At 40.1% G+C, this 20,348-nt stretch overlaps 3 protein-coding genes across 15 annotated transcripts in view; 2 read left to right on the forward strand and 1 right to left on the reverse strand.

Moving 5' to 3' along the window:
- The window catches only part of ppp1r9a (protein phosphatase 1, regulatory subunit 9A), a 58,356-nt gene extending 47,672 nt beyond the window's left edge, over positions 1–10,684 (forward strand). For 7 of the 12 annotated variants that reach the window (XM_035993093.1, XM_035993095.1, XM_031323086.2 and 4 more), the window contains 4 exons: positions 421–543; positions 842–865; positions 1,181–1,357; positions 1,774–4,532. In XM_035993093.1, the coding sequence (XP_035848986.1) occupies positions 421–543; positions 842–865; positions 1,181–1,357; positions 1,774–1,956 (507 nt within the window). In that variant the 3' untranslated portion in view covers positions 1,957–4,532. Of the gene's footprint in view, positions 1–420; positions 544–841; positions 866–1,180; positions 1,358–1,773; positions 4,533–10,673 lie in introns of those variants that run through there. The other 5 variants (XM_035993098.1, XM_035993096.1, XM_031323085.2 and 2 more) reach the window with 2 other exon arrangements.
- asb4 (ankyrin repeat and SOCS box containing 4) lies at positions 4,896–10,643 on the forward strand. The gene is made up of 6 exons (XM_031323098.2): positions 4,896–5,382; positions 6,043–6,342; positions 6,443–6,685; positions 6,774–7,021; positions 8,499–8,612; positions 8,736–10,643. Exons 1-6 carry the CDS (start codon positions 5,070–5,072, stop codon positions 8,922–8,924), a joined length of 1,407 nt encoding a protein of 468 aa, XP_031178958.1. The 5' UTR covers positions 4,896–5,069; the 3' UTR covers positions 8,925–10,643.
- Positions 10,685–11,251: 567 nt separating the features above from the next.
- Positions 11,252–20,031, reverse strand: pdk4 (pyruvate dehydrogenase kinase, isozyme 4). Of its 2 annotated transcripts, XM_031323100.2 has the most exons (11): positions 19,633–20,029; positions 18,949–19,090; positions 17,550–17,621; positions 16,255–16,439; positions 15,611–15,700; positions 15,373–15,450; positions 14,384–14,460; positions 14,181–14,279; positions 13,874–13,987; positions 13,397–13,510; positions 11,252–13,005 (listed from the first exon to the last, which is right to left on the reverse strand). In XM_031323100.2, the coding sequence occupies exons 1-11, from the start codon at positions 19,742–19,744 to the stop codon at positions 12,862–12,864; spliced, it is 1,227 nt and encodes a 408-aa protein (XP_031178960.1). In that variant the 5' UTR covers positions 19,745–20,029; the 3' UTR covers positions 11,252–12,861. The 2 variants fall into 2 exon arrangements, 1 of the variants encoding a protein (XP_031178960.1); XR_004109079.2 differs by lacking the exons at positions 11,252–13,005; positions 13,397–13,510; positions 13,874–13,987; positions 14,181–14,279; positions 14,384–14,460 and having other exon boundaries at positions 15,379–15,450; positions 16,229–16,439; positions 19,633–20,031.
- Positions 20,032–20,348: the final 317 nt, after the last annotated feature.

Here is a 20,348-nt window from a genome sequence, read left to right on the forward strand (position 1 = left end):
TTTGAGCACAAATCTTGGATCTTAATACAAATGTTCACACTCTCACAAGGACAGAGAGAGAGTGGTTTTAAATTGGACAGCATCCAGCAATGTAAATAATTTCCAACCACTAATTACATTCACAGTTTGTGCTATAATGGACCATCTTAAAAATGAGGGATGTGCACAACTCTGACGTCTTGCTTAAATTTGTCTAATGTACTTTTTATTGACTGTCAAATATTTGGAAGAAGCTCATAAATCAATCTGATACGTGCTTAGAGGAAAAGTCTTCATTCTCCTAAATTCATTCACTCCTCGTCCAGTCTCTCGGTTAATAGAAATAGAAATAGAGAAGCACTCCATCTAATCAACTAAATTCAGCCTCAGAGCCAACTGGCTCTCAGTACCAGTCTTTTAAGTGTGTTGTTGATTTCTCAGGGACCCACTCTGAACGATGATCTGAGCGCCAGCAGCAGCAGCAGCTCAGTGGAGATCAGTGGCCTGATGAGCGAAGCCAAGATGTCAGGGCGCTCACACACACTGGTGCTCTCCTCAGATGAGGTACACATACAGTATACACTTCAAATATTTGAATTGTTTAATGGAAGTTGGGCAAGGTAGTTTGCAAGATGAAATGCATTCTCAAAATGGTTAAACTAATAATATACATGAGAATACCTTGTCAGTTCACATCTATAACAAGAACTAACAGACCCCAACTTTGTGAAAATGTAGGCGCCAGTTCAGGCTCATTGTATACAAATGCTGGTCTAGGCTACTGTAGCATAAGCCATATTGTTTTTTTTTCCCTGTTAACAACTCAGTCATCTTCTGTTGTTTTCAATGCTGCCAAATTCAGAGTCTGGATATGATAGATGACGAGGTGAGACTTATGTTTTTCTGCATGCATGTCTTTGTGTCTGTTGAGTAAAACCCATTTATCTGTGTTTCATTCCCACACATCATTCATGGTGAAGAATGATTTTACCACATAGTAATATGTGTTGCTACAGAATATAGTTGCCTTGAATGGGTCGTTGATTTTATCTGAACTCATTAAGCGTTTATTAAACATTATTATACGGCATTCTGTAGAAGATACACTGTTGGCGCATGGTTAAATATTGTTAAAGTTGGAACGTTTGGCATCTTATCTGCTTCTTTCTCTCTGTCCCTGTCTGTCTCTCTCTCTGTTCAGATCCTAGACGAGGGACAGAAGCAGTATCAGTGGCAGAACCGCAGCATCACAGAGTGGACCTCCCAACAAGTGGCCCGCTGGCTCATGGGTCTCAACTTAGAACACCACATCCCAGAATTCACTGCCAAAAACATAGATGGAGAGCAGCTGCTACAGCTGGAGAGTGCTGAGCTCAAGGTAAGTTAAAAGATGTTCATACATATATTGTGCTCACGTATATATATATTAGAGCCCATGTATATCAGTATACATGTCAATGAGAACAAGAAATTGCAGTATAGCAATGCCAAACATATTTTTGGAGAGAATTTAGAAACAGTGCTGCCATTTCATAGTTTGTCCTTTGCAATAACAAGTGTATTTAGCAACTGTAAAATGTCACAAAAATAAATGTAAGGGATCCTTTAAAAAAATGTTTATGTTATGTGTTCCTTTTAAAAGAAACAAAAATTGGCATATATATAACTCTTAAATGCCAAAATTGGTATCTGCCTCAACTTCTGTTTATACCTTGGACAATTTTTATATATATATAATAGGTACATTGGTAGACCAAAGGAAGAAAGATGCTTATGCGCGTTTATTTGTTCCAGGCCCTCGGAGTTACTTCTTCCCTGGACCGTGCCCTGATCAAGAAAAAGATCAAAGACCTTAAAGTTCTGATGGAGAAGGCCAAGAGAAATCAAGAGAAAGTGGAAAAACAACGTGAGAAGCTACGGAAGAGAGAGCTAGAGCAGCAGCAGAAAGAGGCACGCAAAGAAAGCGCGGCAGAGTGAATTGAATTGTTAAATCACCTACCCCCTTTACTGTAGCACCACACCAAGTAGCAACTCATGGAACAGAACGTCCGTAGGCCCCAGAAATGAACCTTGAGGGACACCTGCTCAGTAGTTCAATTAGTTCTCAGTGGTGGAGCTACACACCCAACTGTCAGAGATTATCGAGTGACTTTTTCACCAAGAAAATGAAACCAAAATGAGCAGCTGGATAATAGGATCCTGCCCCGATCATTTTCCTCATTTTACACCCATCCTGTGTTTCTTTTAAGATTTAAGATTTTACTCAGTTCTATTTATTTTGCTGTTCATTGCTGTAAATTAAGTTTATTTATTCATATCCAGTGTGTGAAAAGTTCATCTCATCCAATATCATCTTCAGAGCCGTCTGCGTTAGCCATCACTCGTAGACATGAAGACCATGGACATGTACAGTGATAAATACAGATACAAATATGTCTGATGTGCCATTTTGATAGACTTATGTATATCCTGTTCAGATACATAGATCAGTGAAATCGCTCTATTGCTTTGACAAAGCATATACGTGGTGGAATTCATGAGGCAGTACTCATCTCCCACCACTGGGTGTCCTCATGCTGCTTACTTTCACTACTGAAGGAGGCGAAACTGTGACTTTCCAATAGGAACTGAAGGGGGAACCAAGTTTCATTGGGAGAAACAAACTCTCTCAGTACTTGCAAGATCACTGGAAGTGCAAACACTGTAAATTTAGCCTCTGCACTGGCTTGTCCAATGCTTCTTACAGTACACATGTATCATACTAAAGCAGTTCACAAAGTATGAATGACGAATGAAGGACATACTGTAACTCATTGGACTGGTTCTAATGGAGACTTCAGGTACAATGTAATCATGACATTTTTAATTTACCAAACCTGTACCACAAAAACAAAAACAAAAAATGTTAAACTGAAACTTTCTGCTTATATGCATAATGTTGCTTTGACACCGCTTGTAACCTGCTTTTGACCTCTTTTTATATCCTCTCTCAATAACAAAGTAATACCCCGCCGCTGCCTTTAGAAATTCTAGAGTAGTAGAATTTTTCTGAACTCCACCCGCTTCTGTGTGAGTGTCGAAACACATACAGTGGAGTAAATACTTCTGTTGTTTTTTTTTCATGAAAATTGCAGGTTCAAGTTCACCATGCAAATTACTTTGGAATATACTGAGTAATATTTAGGAATGCTGCCATATAGTCGAGTCATCTCTGTGATGGAGACAGATGCAGTGAATCCAGAAAATGTCTTACAGATTATCGCACCCGATACTACTGAAGTTACACTGGAAATTGCACCTGTTAGATGCAATATAAATTTCATTTTCTTATGAAACTGGTTCAGTAAGACTTAAAAGATTTTGATTTACTTGTTAGATAAAAAAATATACCTTTGTAATTATTTTGACATATATATTTTATGCAATTCTTGTTTTTATGATTATGACGCTCACTGAGAGACATGTTCCCTGTGTTACTTCTTGAGCATTCCCAATAATCATTTCGTAGGTTTACAGTAAATATAACAAATATACCAGTGTCACCGTGATCGAAAGGAAGGCAGCTTTTGTTTTGATTCCTTTTTGTCTCAAGGGCCCTGCCTGGTGAACTGTTAACAGGTTAAGAACAACAAGAATAGTAGGTGTTACAGATACCTCCATGCAATGCCACAGTAATAATACAGGTATCACTGATCTGTTAAGGTTATTATTTATTTATTTCTGTATTTAATGAAGCAACTGACCACTGTTTATGATAATGTATACAAAAATAAGAGTATTATTAACACTTAACAATGATTTATCCAGAATTGTATGATGATTTCCTATTGCCAAAACATAATTAAACCTGTTCATTAAAAGTGATTTAGATTAAAATGGTTGTTATCAAATGAAGGATTTAAAGTATGGAAATATAAAGTGAGAAGAAAACGCAGTAATACTCCCCCATTGTGCTTGTGGGTTTCCTTTAATACAACCATAGTGCTGCTCCAGTGCAACTCCAATAAACTGCTCATAATGTATTCTTATGAAATATTTTGTAACACTTGAACCTTTCTGTGAATACCCCCCTCCTTTCTCCTGTCAAGTCAGTCTGCCGACTGCACTCTTTTGACTCTTTTGTATGTATAGTAAAACACTGAGAGCAACACGCTGTAAAAATCCTAAAGAAGCCTTGTTTTCTATCGTGTCAGTGTGTGTGTGCACAGTTTGTCTGAGGGCTGAGGAGACTTAAAGGTTACACCTGATGCCAAAATGTGATTCCGGATCTTTTCTATGTGCTTGACTGAGCTCGTCTGGGCATGATGAAACCAACGTATGGATGAGATCCTGGTGCTCCTGGTAGGCGTTTGAGTCATGTCTGGAAGGGTTTGTCTTTAATGTACTTAAAGAGCTAAAGATAATCACCACAAACTGCTAGCCATACTTTCACTCTTTTAAAAAGCTGTGCTTATTCTCCTCATTTTGTTGTCATTACCTTGCTCTCTTTTGCATTCTGAAAAGTTTGAAAGGGCAGCTACCTGTCACAAAGAATAAAATGTGCGGTCACTGTCCATAGTCTGTATTTGTTTCTTCTTTTTTCACCATTTGTCTGACTTCCTCTACATTATTTTAGTGGCCATTTGCTAGCTAGAGACAGAAATCTGTGTCCAATGCAGCCAAACAGTGTGCCAAATGCATGTTATGATTGTTTATAATTGATACTTTTTCATTCTTCTATGTCTAGAATTTCTCATGCAAAATCTAATAAATATGGATTTGATTCAGTCATATTAAGATAGAAGAATAGAGTAGAAGAGAATAAGCAGTTTTCTCTCAGAAACCTTTGCCATCCCCATGTCATGTTCATTCATGGCCTGTTACTTTCTCTCAGTGGACATCTCAGCAGACTGGCTATTCGGGAGTCAGCTACAGTCAGCTGTAGCTCTTCAGTCCTTCACCTCTCTCCATTCTATTTATATTCAGCCTAATTTCACTCCAGGGCTATTTTCTCCCTGACGGCTCCCTGCTGTCACTTGTTGCCCCTCTTAATTTCCTCATACACCTCCCATATCTGATGGCTGGGCTTATGGAGGCCTTCCAGTGTGGGTATGATTGACACATTTATTATTACCATTTGTGCGTTTATTTTCAATCTCCTCCGTGCTGTGTGGAGAACATTAGTGTTCGACCCGACTGGTTTGGCAGTGTTATACAAGGAGAGAGGCCCTTCTTCAAAGGAACTCATGGAGGAGTTGAGCCCCAGACAGCTGGCTGTCAAACAGCTGAAGCGACAGTTCCTGGAGGCTCTGCGGACTAACAATGCCCAGGAGGTTATGCAGATTCTGCGCACCAGGAAACTTGACATTGACACTGTGCTGGAGGTGGAAGACCCCAGCATGGTGCTGGCCTCATACAAACAAGGTACAGAGAAAGTCGGATGAGATCCACATTTCACCAGCAGCAATAAAATCAACGGTGATAAACTGTTTGTTATACTATATTAAGTGTTAAGGGCCAGAAAGATGAGCTGTCATGTAAGCATCCAGAATAAACAAGATTGTGGGAAATCATATGTTTTCACAAAGCATTAATTCAGAAAACCAGATTGTAAACAACTCCTGAATATCATTACAACAAAGATTTTTTTTTCTATAGTTTTTCCACTAGGTGGTGTTAAATCCCTTTGGATCCTAAAGCCGGATATGACCAGAAACACTGTAGACACTAGGTGAATTACAATAACATGCATACTCAGGCTACTGGGGGTTAAACATACTGCAATAAAAGTGTAAAGTCTTTCTCTATCACCTTGAACATTCATGACTAACTATGCAGAAATCAGTTAACGTTTAAGTTTAAAGTTAAAGTTTGTAAAAAGAAATATACTTTCTTAATTAATGTTCCTAACTGAGTTCCAATAGTTTCAAACCGGCACATACATAAATCTGTCACGTGAAATATCCATACAGTACAGTTCCAAATTTGCCAGAAGATAGTGTGTTCTTGTAGGACCCCATCACTCACTGGAGTCCTGATTGAGAAAGTAGGCTAACAGGGCCTGTTTTCTCTTATTTGCTATAGGTTATTGGCTCCCAGGCTACAAACTGGAGAATTCCTGGGCGATGGGTATTCATGTATGTGTGATGTACAATGCTGTGGAAACAGCACTGGTGCTCCTTCAGGACGGTGCAGCCATCAACCGGATGCCTAATGGGAAGACGCCACTGCACGTGGCTTGCGAGGTCTCCAACAGCGACTGTGTCGCCTTGCTTTTGGCTCACAAGGCAAAAGTCAACAGCCTATCACTGAGCGGCCACACACCACTGCACTACTGCATCACCAGGGAGTCTGTGGACTGTGCCAAGCAACTAATCCTCAAAGGTCAGTAGGGAAGGATGCATGTCTAGATATTAGTAGATGGATTAAAGTGCAAATACATCCAAAACTACAAAATAATCATTGCTTTTGTTCCCCCATGGAGGTGCAAAAGTCAATATGCCCAGCCACAACAAGGAGGAGGACACACCTTTACACATAGCAGCCAGATTTGGCATCCCAGAGCTGGTGGCTCTCTACTTGACCCACGGAGCGTCTGTGAATGCAGTCAACTCCCTCCAGGATACTCCCCTGATGACTGCGTGCTTCTGGGCTTTTGACTCTAAAGAACAAACATACAGCCAAGATCACCATCTTGTCTGTCGCCTCTTGCTGGACCACCATGCAGGTGTGTTTTTGGACTTTTCTATTGTCATTGTTGTGTATCATGGAGGCGTTTGAGCTTTGTTTTCTACAACATTTCCCTTCTGTTCAAGATCCCAATCTCCGAGACGAGGACTATAAAACAGCTCTTCACAAGGCAGCCTGGAACTGTGATCATGTCCTGATGCAGATGCTGCTGGAGGCCGGAGCAGATACACATAAGATGGACATGAATGGCTGTGCCCCCATTCAATATCTCCTCAAAGTGACTGATGTCAGGCCTATGGCCATACCTAAGCTCTGCTATCAGCTGCTGCTCAACCATAACACAGCACGGATCTACCCACCCCAGTTCCACAAGGTACAGAGAGGTGATGTTATCAGATAATATTTAATACAGTATCTATGACTTCCTCCTGAGAGAGCCCCACCCTGGTATTGTATTGAGCAATCTGTTCTTGCCCCACTATCGCCCTTGCAATGCCTGTCTGTTAAACTGTATGGTGAGGCAAAAACACATCTGATAATATCCCACTTAAATGTTGTTTGGACCAAAGTGGCCGGGCTGTTTGAACTGGATCCATATCTAAATACTTCATCAAGTGTTTGGCGAAATTCAAAGTTATGTATTGGTAGATTTCCCCTTTTTTTGGAGGGATTGGTTGAAAAAGGGAATTGTCACACTGGGGGATCTGTGTCTCGGTGGCATATTGAAATCCTTTGAGGATGTGGTACAGCAATTTGCAATCCCTAGGTCTCAATTCTTTTAGATATTTGCAACTTCGCCATCTGTTGGTGGTGATTTTTGGATCCAGTTCTTCAGCCCCGAAGGCCCCAGAATGTTTAGATAAGGTGTTGTTAAAATATGGAAAAGGTCATGAGGTTTCTGGGTATTATTCTATACTTATGCAGAACCTGGGGGATGGAGCCTGGACAGTTCTCAAAAAGACACGGGAAAGGGATCTGAGTATTACACTGGATGATGAGTGGGACCTCACATCGCGTGACATAATTTTAATTTACCTACAGGTAAATTAAAATTATGTCACGCGATGTGAGGATGCGCCTCATTCAGTTAAAGATTATGCATCACTTCTATTGGAATCCCTCCAGATTGTTTAGGATTGGTCTGAAAGACACACTAAATTGTTGGAAATGTATCACAGAGGATGGCCAATTACTTCATGTTCTATGGTCCTGTGATAAGGTCCAGGAATTTAGGACTAGGATACATGATAACCTATGTCAGATTGCAGGGACCCAGGTTCCTGTCAGCCCAAGATTATTTGTTCTGGGAGATGGGTCAATCCCAAACGGGATCGATAAGCACATAAGAAGCTGGGTCCAGACTAGTTTGATGATAGCCAGACAGATTATTTTAAGGGGATGGAAGAATGAAGGGGTGCTGTCAATTCAGGAGTGGGCTTGTGAGATGGCTAAGGTGGCGCCGTTTGAAAAAATGGGAAAAGTCCCTGAACTTTCTGTAGGGCTCCTAAGAAGCTTTGTGCTGGCGAAGGATGTGTATACTGGGTTTAAGGTGTTGTCATTTATACATGTTTATTTGGTTTATTGTCTATTTTGGTGAATATTCTGGAATATTGTAGTTACTGTGTCATCGTTTCTTGATTTTTGTCTGGGTGGGTGGTGATGACGGAAGGGTGGTGGGGGGAGGGGGGGATTTGTTCATGTTGCGAGTTGTATGTTTTGTATTTTGTTAAAAAAAGAAGTTGTTAATCACAAAAAAATACAGCATCTATGACGAATTCTATGTCGATAACAAAAGGTCCTTGCAAGATTCTTGTGCTGTATAATGTCACTTTGTGTGTTGTTTTGTGCAGGTGTTGCAGACCTGCTATGACTACCCCGAAGTAGTAGAAATGATGGTCAACTCTTATGAACACTTAAAGCCCACAAAGAAGTGGAGAGCTTCCATTCCTGATGACTGCTACAAGGTAGTAAAAGGATCTCCTGTACATGGACAGTATGAAGTGTGTTTTCAGCGTAGAATTAAGTCAGAGTGTCACTACTTGACTTTGTCCTATACTTCAAGTTACACTACGTTTTTGCTTCCTCAGCGACATGAAGACTTCTACGACTCCTTGTTCGCTGTTTGCACCAACACTCCTCGCAGCCTGCTCCACCTGACCAGATGTGCCATAAGAGCCAGCCTGGGTGGGCTCTGCCACAGAGGTGTAGCACAGCTGTCTCTGCCATATACAGTGAAGAAATATTTACTACTGGAACCTGAGGGGATACTGTACTGATGAAGAGACTTCTGTTCATAAGATTCAACTGTTGTATGGGTCAGCAGACGATTTGAATAGAAACATTTACTTCCTGTGTGCAGACTATAGAAAGTGAATATGCTGCAAGTTGGAGCTGACACTAACGTGTGCTTTTTATATTTTTGCCATAAAAATCATTCCTAGAGGCTTCTGTCTGGAACATAAGAAATCCCTCTTTGGTGTTTGACAGTAGAAACTTCATGCAAGTTGTCTTTTGTGGTTTGAGCCTGGATATGACAGGACACCATCCAAATAATTACAAATTATGAATCAAATGAATATTCAACTAGAAACATGCAGAGATTTAAGGGAGAGGTGAGAAAATAGCAATTTACTAATGCAAATTGCTGTGCTAATGACATTATACATATATATACATATATATATATTACATGATAATAATCATTTATAGTAATTGAAAAGTGAGGATTTTCATCCGCTGAGTCACATGGAACCACCATCCTATCCCCACAACCTCTTTCTGTAATCCTTGTATTATTTGTGCCTTCTATGGGAGCCGTACCTGTCTCTTTTAAAGTGGCATGAGTGTCAGTAAAGACAATTTGTCTTTTACTTGTCTCTCTATCACAGTGCTGCCTCCGAGAATCCAAATCTACCTGGCAACCTGCCTTAATGCTCACTCTCAAGCTCATGCTCTTGTGATACTCAGCTATTTGCAGAACAAACACTTGACAAAGCCCTCCATAGCTAGTGCTTGTTTTTCCAGTGGGCTGCACATGTAGCCATGCACTTGGACCAGTTTTTTGTTAGTCAGATTTTTTGTTATTATTATCTGAACTCCCTCAAAACAGAGGCCACTCTGGAAAACAGTGATGATAACTTAATATCCTTGTCATTTTTTTATAACTATGTCCACCTTAACTCAAACATCAGATGCTATCTTTGAACTGTTTTCTGACTAATGCACTGTAGATTATCACCTAAAGGAAGATCACTAACTATACAACTTTGAAAAGTCTCAGGTAGACCTTTAGTTGTGACCTGGGCCAATCATCACAGTCACAACAGCATGCTGTAATAATGGGATAATTTTTAGGTCTAACATGGGGAGATAATGCTAGTGTATAATAGAGGGAAGCACTCACGAGACTGAGGCTGCCGCCTGGAGAGAGAGAGAGAAAGAGAGAGAGAGAGAGAGAGAGAGAGAGAGAGAGAGAGAGAGAGAGAGAGAGAGAGAGAGAGGTGCTGCTGAGCTATTGTATAGTGTTTTTGAGAGGAGAAAGAGGAGAAAATGAACTGGCAGCCTCAGGAAATACAAACGTGAAGGCTGAATTAGGATGGGATGAAGGCAATGGAGCTTTTTCTTCATCTCAATCATACAGTGCATACATATATAAAGATAGCAAACATGAATTGTAAAGTTTTAGTCACGAAAAAGGTATGACTAAAACAAAAGATAGTAAACAAAGATTTTCCTGCAAACATGTAAAACAACAATTAAGGAAATGTGTTTGAGCGTTTAAACTATTTCCAGTTTCCACATTCTTTGAACAATCCCGAGCATACGGAGGGCAGTTTCGTATCTTTTCATGCAAAATAATTAAATGACTTACAACAGTTGCTTGTACCTGTAGTGTGCTGTTGGTGTAATCAATACGAACCTTATGGCAGTCCATAGTTCATACACAAACAGGTGTGGCTGAGCTCTGTACGTCTGCATAGTGTACCAGACATCTTCTGTCGGGAACATTGTCTGGATGACTAAAGGGTCAGGCCTGATTCCCTGAGATCCTAAAATAGACCAGTAAAAGTCAGGCAGAGAAAGAGTATATCCTTGAACTGCACATTATCATAACAGGAATCGAAAAATGTCTTTCACATTTAACTGACATTGCAGTGATGTTGTTTTTTATTCTTATATTTGAGAAGAGCTTGCATAATGTTGTATTTGTATTGCCGCCATGCCAATAGTGCCTGAATGAACTTGAAAACAGAATTGAGAGAGACAAGGAGAGAAAAGCAACAAAACTGCAATAGAGCGTGACATGTGTGGGCACACTAATGGAGGTGCAAAACAGGGCAGGACAGCTTGTTCTCAAACCCCTATTGGCAGCTGGCCACAAAACGCCACGGGACTGCGTCTGCGATAGTGACAGACAAACAGAGCAAAGTTTCCTGAAAACAAGCTGTGGAGAGAGAGAGAGGGACAATGAGGGAGGTAACAACTTGGGCTGTGTACTTTACACTCAGCTTAATTTCTAACTACAGATATTTCTGGTCCGAATAAAAGCATGGTGAGGTTCATAAGCACACCATGAGCTGCAAAAGGCATAAGAAATGACATATTGACAAGGGAAACTTTTATTTTCTACATTCACTGGTCCTTTTAGTGGCGAACCACAACTTCAGTACAGGAACATGTGGCCTTTTGAAAGTGATGTTGATACAGTATGACATGCAAACATGTCTGTTGGTGCAGACAGTTCACAAATCATAAAAATCTAAAATTAGTGAGTTCATATTTTAAGCAACAAGATCTCAAGGCAATTCCAAACGCTACAAAATTGTGCAAATGTGAAATTGTTAGATACAGATAATGCAATACCTATATCTATACGGCTTCAATATAGCTTTGTCTGAGCATCTGCCTGTGATGTTACTGTACGTCTCTGCTACACTTATCTCAGTGTGTGTATCATTACAGAAAGCGCAAGTAGTTTTCTGCAGTGCAACATCTAACATTTTACACAGTCCTTCACACCCTCTAAAGTAAGTCACTTAAATATACACACATGCATCATTACAAAACACGTAGGGTGATATTATCAAAGGACTGTGTGCAGTTCTAGACAGTTACTCTTTGAAAACACTGAAAACTTTCTTGGAAAAAGTGTGTATTTTAGTTACTTTCGGCAATTAACTTTTCACCAGTTTCAAAAGAGGGAAATTATTGGTAGTTTTACAGTTAAAATACAATTAATCACAGTTCAACCATACATAATAACTTCAAATATGTTGCAATGCTGTTTTAACAATTCCACCTCTCCAGTCATTTCGCTCTATGGAACTCCATCAAGCATGTTTACATCTCATTTTGAAGAAGCTAAAAGACTAAAAATGGAACAATTGATTTGACATTGATGCTATTTTACACGAACCAAGCAGTGTAAATTCCTCTTATAGTGCATCTGAAATGCTGTAGTTGTATGAGAACTGAACTGCAACGAAATGCAGAAGTTGTGTGTGCGCGTGTGTAAAAAAAAAAAAGCAATGCCTGAAGTTTTAAAGGACTGAAATGCCTACATGAACAAAAGTGGGGGAACAGACTTTGCTCACTTTGTGTTTATGCTGGAGTGGTTAAACAATGTTCCCAATCTGTTTAACTTAAAAGTCACCCCGCTGCAGCTGGCTTTGGCTGGGTTTTTCCAAGGCATTGATACACATTTAATCTCATGCAAAAGCACAACTTTACCCAGCAATTGAAATAACCAAATACCATTCGATTGCCTTCAGATTGTGAAAGGATACATTTTGAAAAAAACAAAAACAACCAACAAACACGAGTGTAACAATGTTATTATAACTGAAAAGTGAATGTAATGAGTGAGGTAAAAGGGGAATAATACTTGACTTGTTCCATTGCCATTAGCAGCCTGCAATCACCGTATAGTATAATGAAATTAAATTGTTTAATTGCCTGGAAGCTGGTAGTAATAGTTCAGCTCAGTTATTTTGGTGCATTTATCTGGTTATTGACACCAACAATGAGTATTTTTTTCCTCCATCTAAGGGAATCCACATTCCACGTACAGGTCCAGCAGCATGCCGAAAGCATTTGGTTCCTTCTCCCACTTACAGTACAAGTTTATTCATTTCTTCCAACATGGACCCTTTTTTATTATTCTTTTATTGACACTATTCTAGAGTGTCCTCCGCTTCCTCCCTCAGTCCACCATTACAGAGTCCTCTTGGAATTGCCCAGTTTCTTTGGATCCTTGCTGGGCATGCACCAGTCGTCAGCCTCTATGCTCGTCTGGTAATGCCGTAAGGCTGACTTGTTGAAAACAGGAAGTCTCTCTACTGACTCTGAGGACAAGGCCTGTAATACAGAGCAGAAGGTAACTTATTAGTCTGCATCCTTATTACACGGACACGTTTGCATGAATGAGAGTCAGATCCAGGTTGTTTCTAATTGGGCTTTTCTACAAAGTTCCCTCTGCTCGATTAAAACTCTGTACACTCCTTTAGGTAGAGATGGCAAAGGTCTCCGTTTTCTGACATGGAACATGTGGTGAGTTATAACTTACAACATGACACACAATAGTTGCACATTGTCTGTATTATAAAATTATTGTAAATCTGCGACCACTCAGTTGATCCAGTATGTGTAGTTGACAGTACATGTACTCTATATGTGAACTCTAGTGTACAGTACACTTGGCTTTCAAGGTTATTTTTGACATTTAGTTTGAAGGTAGTGCAGTTCTTACCTTCAAGTATATGACAGCTGAGGTGCCGTAGCCCTCCATAGAGTAGAGCTGCAGGTCTCCCTGGAAGTACTTGGCATACAGACGGGAGATGGGCAGGCCGTAGCCAAAACCAGCCTGAAGGGAAAATAACCGAGTTACAGTATCAATACAGATAAGCCAATCTGGAGCAGTTGCTGAAATATTACAACATTAAAAACATATAGTGGATACTGTGGAGGGTTTGCATTGTAAACAGGTCTGCAGTTTATCTCATGGTTACAGTTTAATCCAATGAAATATTGCTGACTGCATTCCTTTGTAATAAGCTAATTTGCAACCATGCTCAGTTGTGCGAGTCTCTGATTAGAACAGGGAGATGAACCATCTAATTGACTTTTAGTCGCAGTTTAAAGCTCGTGTTTAAAATTCAAAAGCAAGCATGTAGCCTAGTGTACTGACTAAGACAATCGGCAACACTGAAGACAGTTTTAGTCTCACCAGTGGTGCGTTGCGAGAGTTGTCTATGTGGACTGGACTTGGAGCTGTGGAGTACATGTAGCTGAACAGACGCTCTATCTTCCTCAGAGGGACTCCTCCTCCTCTGTCAGACATCTAAAATAAACAAGAGGTATGTTAGGTTTCCAAGGGTCTTCTCATAGGCTAACAAGGTCCACATGGACATGCATACAGTTTAGTTGATGGCAGGGAATGGCAAAACAGCACACTAATTTCTCACGGATTCCCTCCCCGTCTCTGCCTTTAGTACAAAAGTTGTGGTCCAATCAGTCTCCGTGTCCTCATCTACCTTGATAGTGAGGTCCTCAGTTCCCAGTGACACTCGCACTTTGATTGGAGGTAACGTTAGGGCCGTCTCATGGGTCTCCACTGTAGCTCTCATGGCATTCTGACAGAAAAACATACAAAGTGGATTACAAAAATGAGCGAACAGAAACGTGGTGACGAATAATATACAGTACGTCTGATTTTCAGGCTTGTTGGGTACTGTACCTTGAAAAGCTCAAACAGCATATGGTAGAGATGGGATGGCACATAGACAATGTGGAGGGGCTGGTCGGGGTTTTTGGCTGTCAAAAAATGTGATAATATTGATTGTATGGAGAAAAAAAAAGAGACTTTTCCTAAAAGTGGCACTATGACAAATGTATAACCCTGACTAGAAAAGTGGGTGAATGCAGACCTCTGGGACAACTACACATTAACTCTGACCTGAGACAAGACAAACCTTTTCAACATTAGTGGAAAAAAAGATTAGAGCTACTCTTGACAAATTAAGCAAGGAACAAGAAATAACTTAATTCATCCTTTTGATTTATATTATCTAGACCTTATCTGCCAAGAACATGCTGGCCAAGTATGTACAGTTTATATTTAAAGCCCTGGTACTGTACATGTTCTGACTGATATACTTCAACAGGAATTCAGTATATGTATTTGATTAAAGAGCATATTGTAGCCATAACTACCACATGTATTCTACTAAACTACATACTCCATTAATGTATACATTATGTCTCTTTTTATGCATGTTATCATACTACCCACAGTTTTTAATGTTATCCAATCCCAGATGTATGCGCAATATGTATGCGCATGATAAAATAAAGCCTTTCCTGGTCTATTTCTGTTTAGGTTGTCACATTATCTGTAGATAATGGGTCCAAGTTAGGAATGTCTGATGCTGATGCCAGCTTTGGCAGGCCCAGCTAAGAGGACATAGACACAAAGGGCTTTACTTAAACCAACAAAGATTAAAAACTTAAATAAACTATGTCAAAAAAAAATCCCCAACAAAGATTAATCCTACAAGGTTCAGTTGAAATTCAAGAGCACAGCAGTACAACTATCCTCTCACACAAACATCTACAACAGAAAATATCCTGGTAAACCAAGAAAGATACAGTATAGGCAAGAGTAACTGAAACAAATGTGGATACACAGATTAAATAGAAACGTTAAGGTTATTTTGTAAGACATACAATTGACTTCTGTGATCTCCATATCAGGAGAGGTTAGGTAATACTGCTCACACAGCATCTTTGAAGTCTCATAGGCATCTAGAAAGTGAAACAAAGAAAGACAGGTCAAACAGTCATGAATCCATACAAACCGAGTGGTGGGAAATAGATAACACTTCCAGTCTGTGTGCGTGTGTACGTGCGTGTGTGTGTGCGTATATAGACAGCAATACTGGAGCTGAGGAAGATCATTCGTTACCTTTTACTACCTCCACAACGTCACAGCTGGGGTCAATGCTGCCAATATGTTTGGGATGGGCTGGGTTCACACTGCCTTCAAAGATTAATGCTACAGGGCACAATGCAAAAAATGTATGTGACTCACGTATAGACACAATTCACTGTACATAGATGTTGTACATTTGTTAATAATAAATCAAATATAAAGCACATATCAAGTTGAGTGAGTTCAGTTGGGAATGTAAACATTAGCTAAAACACCTATTGCTGACACATAAACTCTTGTATCATTTAATGCAATAAAACTAAACGCTATCAAGGCATGCTGGGTATTGACTATGATCAGAGAAGACTAGATAAGACATAATCAGACAAAATAAAGTACAAAGTGGGCTGTGATTTTTTTTTTTTAATGCTTGCTCTCAAACATTACTAGTACTTTGACATTATAATGACATGAGATCAAGATCAAGATTAACTTTATTGTCCCACAAGGTGGGAAATTTGTCTTGGGCACTTAACCCATGCTGCAGCCATAAGTTAAAAACAAACACAGACAACATGTACAACAGATACTGTAAAATACTATAGAGAAAACCATAGTGTTTCGAGTGAGCAACTGTGTTGATTAACTCACAGTTAATCACTGAGTGCTATACTGACTGTGCTGGTTCATGAGCATGCGTGTAGAAATGCGGCTCATGTAGAAGCGATCCAGGAAGTACTGAACGTTCTGGTTGGTGACAGGGTCCACGCCAAAGGCCTCCTTGTACTCCACCACACCCTGAGCCATGGTGGGCACCACGTTGTTGTGCCGATTACGGACGTTTACCAGAGTCTGTGTGAAGCTGAGGGCAAAGACACGATGGATTAGTGCGAGTACGTGGGGGTGGTTTAGTACACCGGGTTTATTAGAATATCTTCACATCAGTGTGCATGGCATTGGGCACACATGTCTGCTAAACATAGCACAATGCTGTAACAACAGGGATGAGCTTTGTGGAAAATAAATACAACAATGACAAGAAGACCATCTTCTGACAAACATTTCCTGTTGCCAGGAGCTAATTCCGTCGAACAAGTAAACCTACTTTTTTGCAGTGCTGATTATAGCATTTTAATAACTGAATCATGAGTTGTGACAGATGTTACCTGATATAAAGTCTACACCCAAGTAGCAAATATTAAAATATGTACTGAGTAAACAAGATGAATTGCTCCAAATTGAAAAGAATTATTGCTGTTACTGAACTAAATGAATGGTTCGTCTTTGTGCTGGAGCATGTTGGATTTTGCCAAAGCGATGGAGCATTAACTTCACTAAGCCGTAATCAATCCTCAATCTTTGAGTCTGACAGTGACCTTCAGGAGCTGTACAACAAGGTATGTGAACATGAGTCTGATATTAGTCTCGCATTGCCAGACCTTCCTCCACAGCGCTGCGGAGGAGGGTCTGGCTAGGCCACACAGCATTCCGGGATGGGACAGGAACGTGCTCTGGTTTATCGGCATGGCTTTAAACCAATCACAATCGTCATGGGCTCAGATTGGACAGATAGTCTAGCTAGCTGTCTGGATTTACCCTGCAGAGATCTGAGGAGTAGTTAACCATAGTCCTCATGATTCGACCGGAATGAATTTTCCAACACAAAGAAAGCGGAAGGTAACGGACATCCGGCTGAAAAGAAGGACATACGGCGGAATTTCCGGCGGCAACGGAGCAATCCCGAAAGTGCAACGTTGTGAATATAGATTAGTCTGATATTAACTTTGCAGTGTGAGGTTGAAAATAGGCAGTTGAAAAGTAATTACAGAGTTATTGGATTGGTGTTGGCAGTTGCTGAAGAATGACCAAAAGTGGATTGGTAACAGCAACAAAACAACTAGACAGGGACATTATTAAGGTTTACACAAGCAATAATAACGTATGTACTGGAAAGTGTCTGTAAATGACTTACTTTGTCAGGACATCCTTGTTATCTGGATCCTTTTCTAAAAAATCTACAATCTCCAGCAAACTCTGTGAATACCTGGTGGACACAAAAGGATGGATTTTAAAAGAAAATAGAACTCAACTCTAGTTCATTTACTGTATATCAGAATGACCAAAGGTAATGGAAAAAAAAAATTATCAATCTGATGATTACATTTATGTGAAAGCATTAAAAACTAATCAGCAAAAAGTGAACTCTTGTTACACCATATCATTGAGTCACACTCTCTATCACTGTCTCACAGTAGGAAAACTGGGTGAAAGGTGAACAGCAGTGCGGCTAGCAACGAACTGACCTTAAGCTCTCACAATTTGGATTATTTGCCGTCATGCGAACAGATGTACATCTTGTAATAGACTATTTTGCAACTTGTATTTTCACAAGCTTGCCAGGAAATATCCAGGCGTGCCCGCTCTCCCCTCGTCAACAATATTAATAAGTAACAGATCAACTCTTTTGCTCGCAATCTAAAGAGTTCTGCAGTAGTAAGGAGAGAAAGTCACAGTGCATGGCCAAATATAGACACTACTGTGGCTTTTCATGAGAAGAGTGGGGGTGGGGTAATGACCTTATTGTTATGTGTCTTAATGTGACTTGTGCACCAAACATAATTAACATGCTAGGGTAAAGAATACTGTGATTTTATGATGCTACCGGGAAGTAACAGCTTTGGTGGAAAAACAAACTCCAAATGAAAATGATTACAGCTATTCTACTTACAGCTGAAAACCTGCAACAGACATAATTATCTACCTGTACTTTGCTGCACCCTCAGTGTTTACACCCTTTCACTTTCTACAACATGTACACAGTCACAGTGTACAGTGAAATGGGTGTATGCTCCCAGATCAATAGCGTCTAGCCAGCGAGTGCACAGACAACAGCCGGGTGATGGTTGATACGTATTTAATAGAACGATAAACAACAAAAACCTCACATAACCTTTGACAAAATCAGCAACATCACAGCTGGAAGCCTCCTGTGACTAGTTGAATTGCCAAAAACTAAAGAACAAATGACAGATTGGATATATTTTATATCCGAAGCTAAAAATACAAAGGCTGAAATCCAAAGGAAGTTTGCTTTGAGACACGACTGTTTCATAACTATCCCTGCTAAAACAAGAACCAGACCCTCTATGACCTTGTAATGAACCTGGGAACCCTGAAAATAAAAAAAAAATAAAAACAATAGACATCCAATAGGATTGTCACACTACAGTTTCTCTGCACCCTAATGCTCCTTTCTTCTTGCAGACAGGTGCAGGAAGACTTGTTGGAAAACTAACAAATTATTTTGGTAACAATGATTTTGTTACAACAGGGTATACAGAAAGATATGTAGTGTAGTTTAGATATCCCACCAGCTGATGAGGAGCTTTAGGGAAGGAGTTCCAAGGAGCTTGTCAGGGAGGAAATCAATTTCCTTCATGATGTTGGCCAGTCTGACAGGAAGCTCCTGCCGCAGGAACACAAAAGAGGTCTTCTCACATGCATTGGCAGAGCCTGCAGTCACATGAGGGGACAGAGACAGGGAAAACATAACTGAGAAAGCATCCAACTTTTGACCCCATCCTGTCAAAATATAAAACAGTAACCTTTCCCAAACATTACTAGTTAGAAGAAATTTGTCCAGGATTATTTGTGTACACCGACTTTCCTCAGAGGAGGAACCTTTTGAAAAACCATGATGAAAATATAAGCATTTGTTTATACCTATTATTATTGTTGCTTAGGTAGCAGTAACATTAGAGGTTGCATTGTGTCAATGCAGAGATCAACCACATTAGCCTAGCTTTTTTTGTCGATGTCACTAGTCCTCAAAACCCAAAGTTCAAAGTGGTAACTTCATGTGCAATTAGATACACAATAAATGACAACATAAACATTAACATATGCAATGACAATGGCATCTGTCTGCATACAATATGTACTTTAACGTCAATGACCAGGTCAAATAACGTGAGTTGTGCAACTGCCATGTGAGTGTGTCGGAAACAATCATGCAGTGTCCGAAAAATCGATAGCCTACTACTCGAAACACTTACCAAAGTCAATGAATTGCTTCATAGACAAGGGAGAGGGGGAAAACTTAGCAAACCTCTCCACTTGTTTCGGTATACCAGCGCCATTTTTCAGCAAAAACTGAGCGAACTTCATTTTTCCTGTCCTTTGCAGACCCCCACTGTCAGTGTATCGGGGACGAGCTGTCCTTACTGTCTTCAGCACGCTCCAGTTTGACGACCGTTAGCTAGCAGGGCTAAGATCGGTGCCGTAACGTGCAAGAACCCCTTCGTTAAATTAATAATATTCAAATATGCTGGTTATGAGTTCCCCATCATTGTTTTTCTCGAGCAGCTTCCCTGCATCTCGGCAAGCGTGTGTCCTTCAAATACAACTTCCATTACAGTGAGCGGTGTGTGTTGTTGTGGCGGGGAGAGGAGGGATTGACATCAAAACCAACCAATGAGCGCCAAGATTTTCCTGGAATTGGAGGATGTGGTGGAGGAAGTTGAAAAGAAGGAATTGGTGAGAAATCATAGACATACAGTCTATGTGAGAAATGCAAAGTAGGGCAAGGTTCATAGACTTTATATAAGAGGCATGGATAGATGTTAATACAGGAAAGAAGTGTGGTTACGGTATTTGCAGTTTAAAAACAAAAACAAAAAGACATTTCGCCAAATCAAATGTTTTTATAGTCACGAACATAGAAATAATTGTATCGCAATTCATCTTGTAACGTAGCTAGCTAGCTTAATTC

Source organism: Sander lucioperca, chromosome 16 (genome assembly GCF_008315115.2).
Source record: "Sander lucioperca isolate FBNREF2018 chromosome 16, SLUC_FBN_1.2, whole genome shotgun sequence".
NCBI lineage: Eukaryota > Metazoa > Chordata > Actinopteri > Perciformes > Percidae > Sander > Sander lucioperca.

What these genes read in the sequence shown, in the direction of transcription:
- asb4 (XM_031323098.2), top strand. Translation starts at nt 5,070, where the DNA reads ATGATTGACACATTTATTATTACCATTTGTGCGTTTATTTTCAATCTC. An exon ending in GCTGGCCTCATACAAACAAG is followed by an intron (nt 5,383 to 6,042) that starts GTACAGAGAAAG and finishes TATTTGCTATAG; the next exon opens with GTTATTGGCTCCCAGGCTAC. An exon ending in CTTGCTGGACCACCATGCAG is followed by an intron (nt 6,686 to 6,773) that starts GTGTGTTTTTGG and finishes CTTCTGTTCAAG; the next exon opens with ATCCCAATCTCCGAGACGAG.
- pdk4 (XM_031323100.2), bottom strand. Translation starts at nt 19,744, where the DNA reads ATGAAGTTCGCTCAGTTTTTGCTGAAAAATGGCGCTGGTATACCGAAA. An exon ending in CGTTGTGGAGGTAGTAAAAG is followed by an intron (nt 15,451 to 15,610) that starts GTAACGAATGAT and finishes TTCACTTTCTAG; the next exon opens with ATGCCTATGAGACTTCAAAG. An exon ending in TGCTGTTTGAGCTTTTCAAG is followed by an intron (nt 14,280 to 14,383) that starts GTACAGTACCCA and finishes TTTTTCTGTCAG; the next exon opens with AATGCCATGAGAGCTACAGT.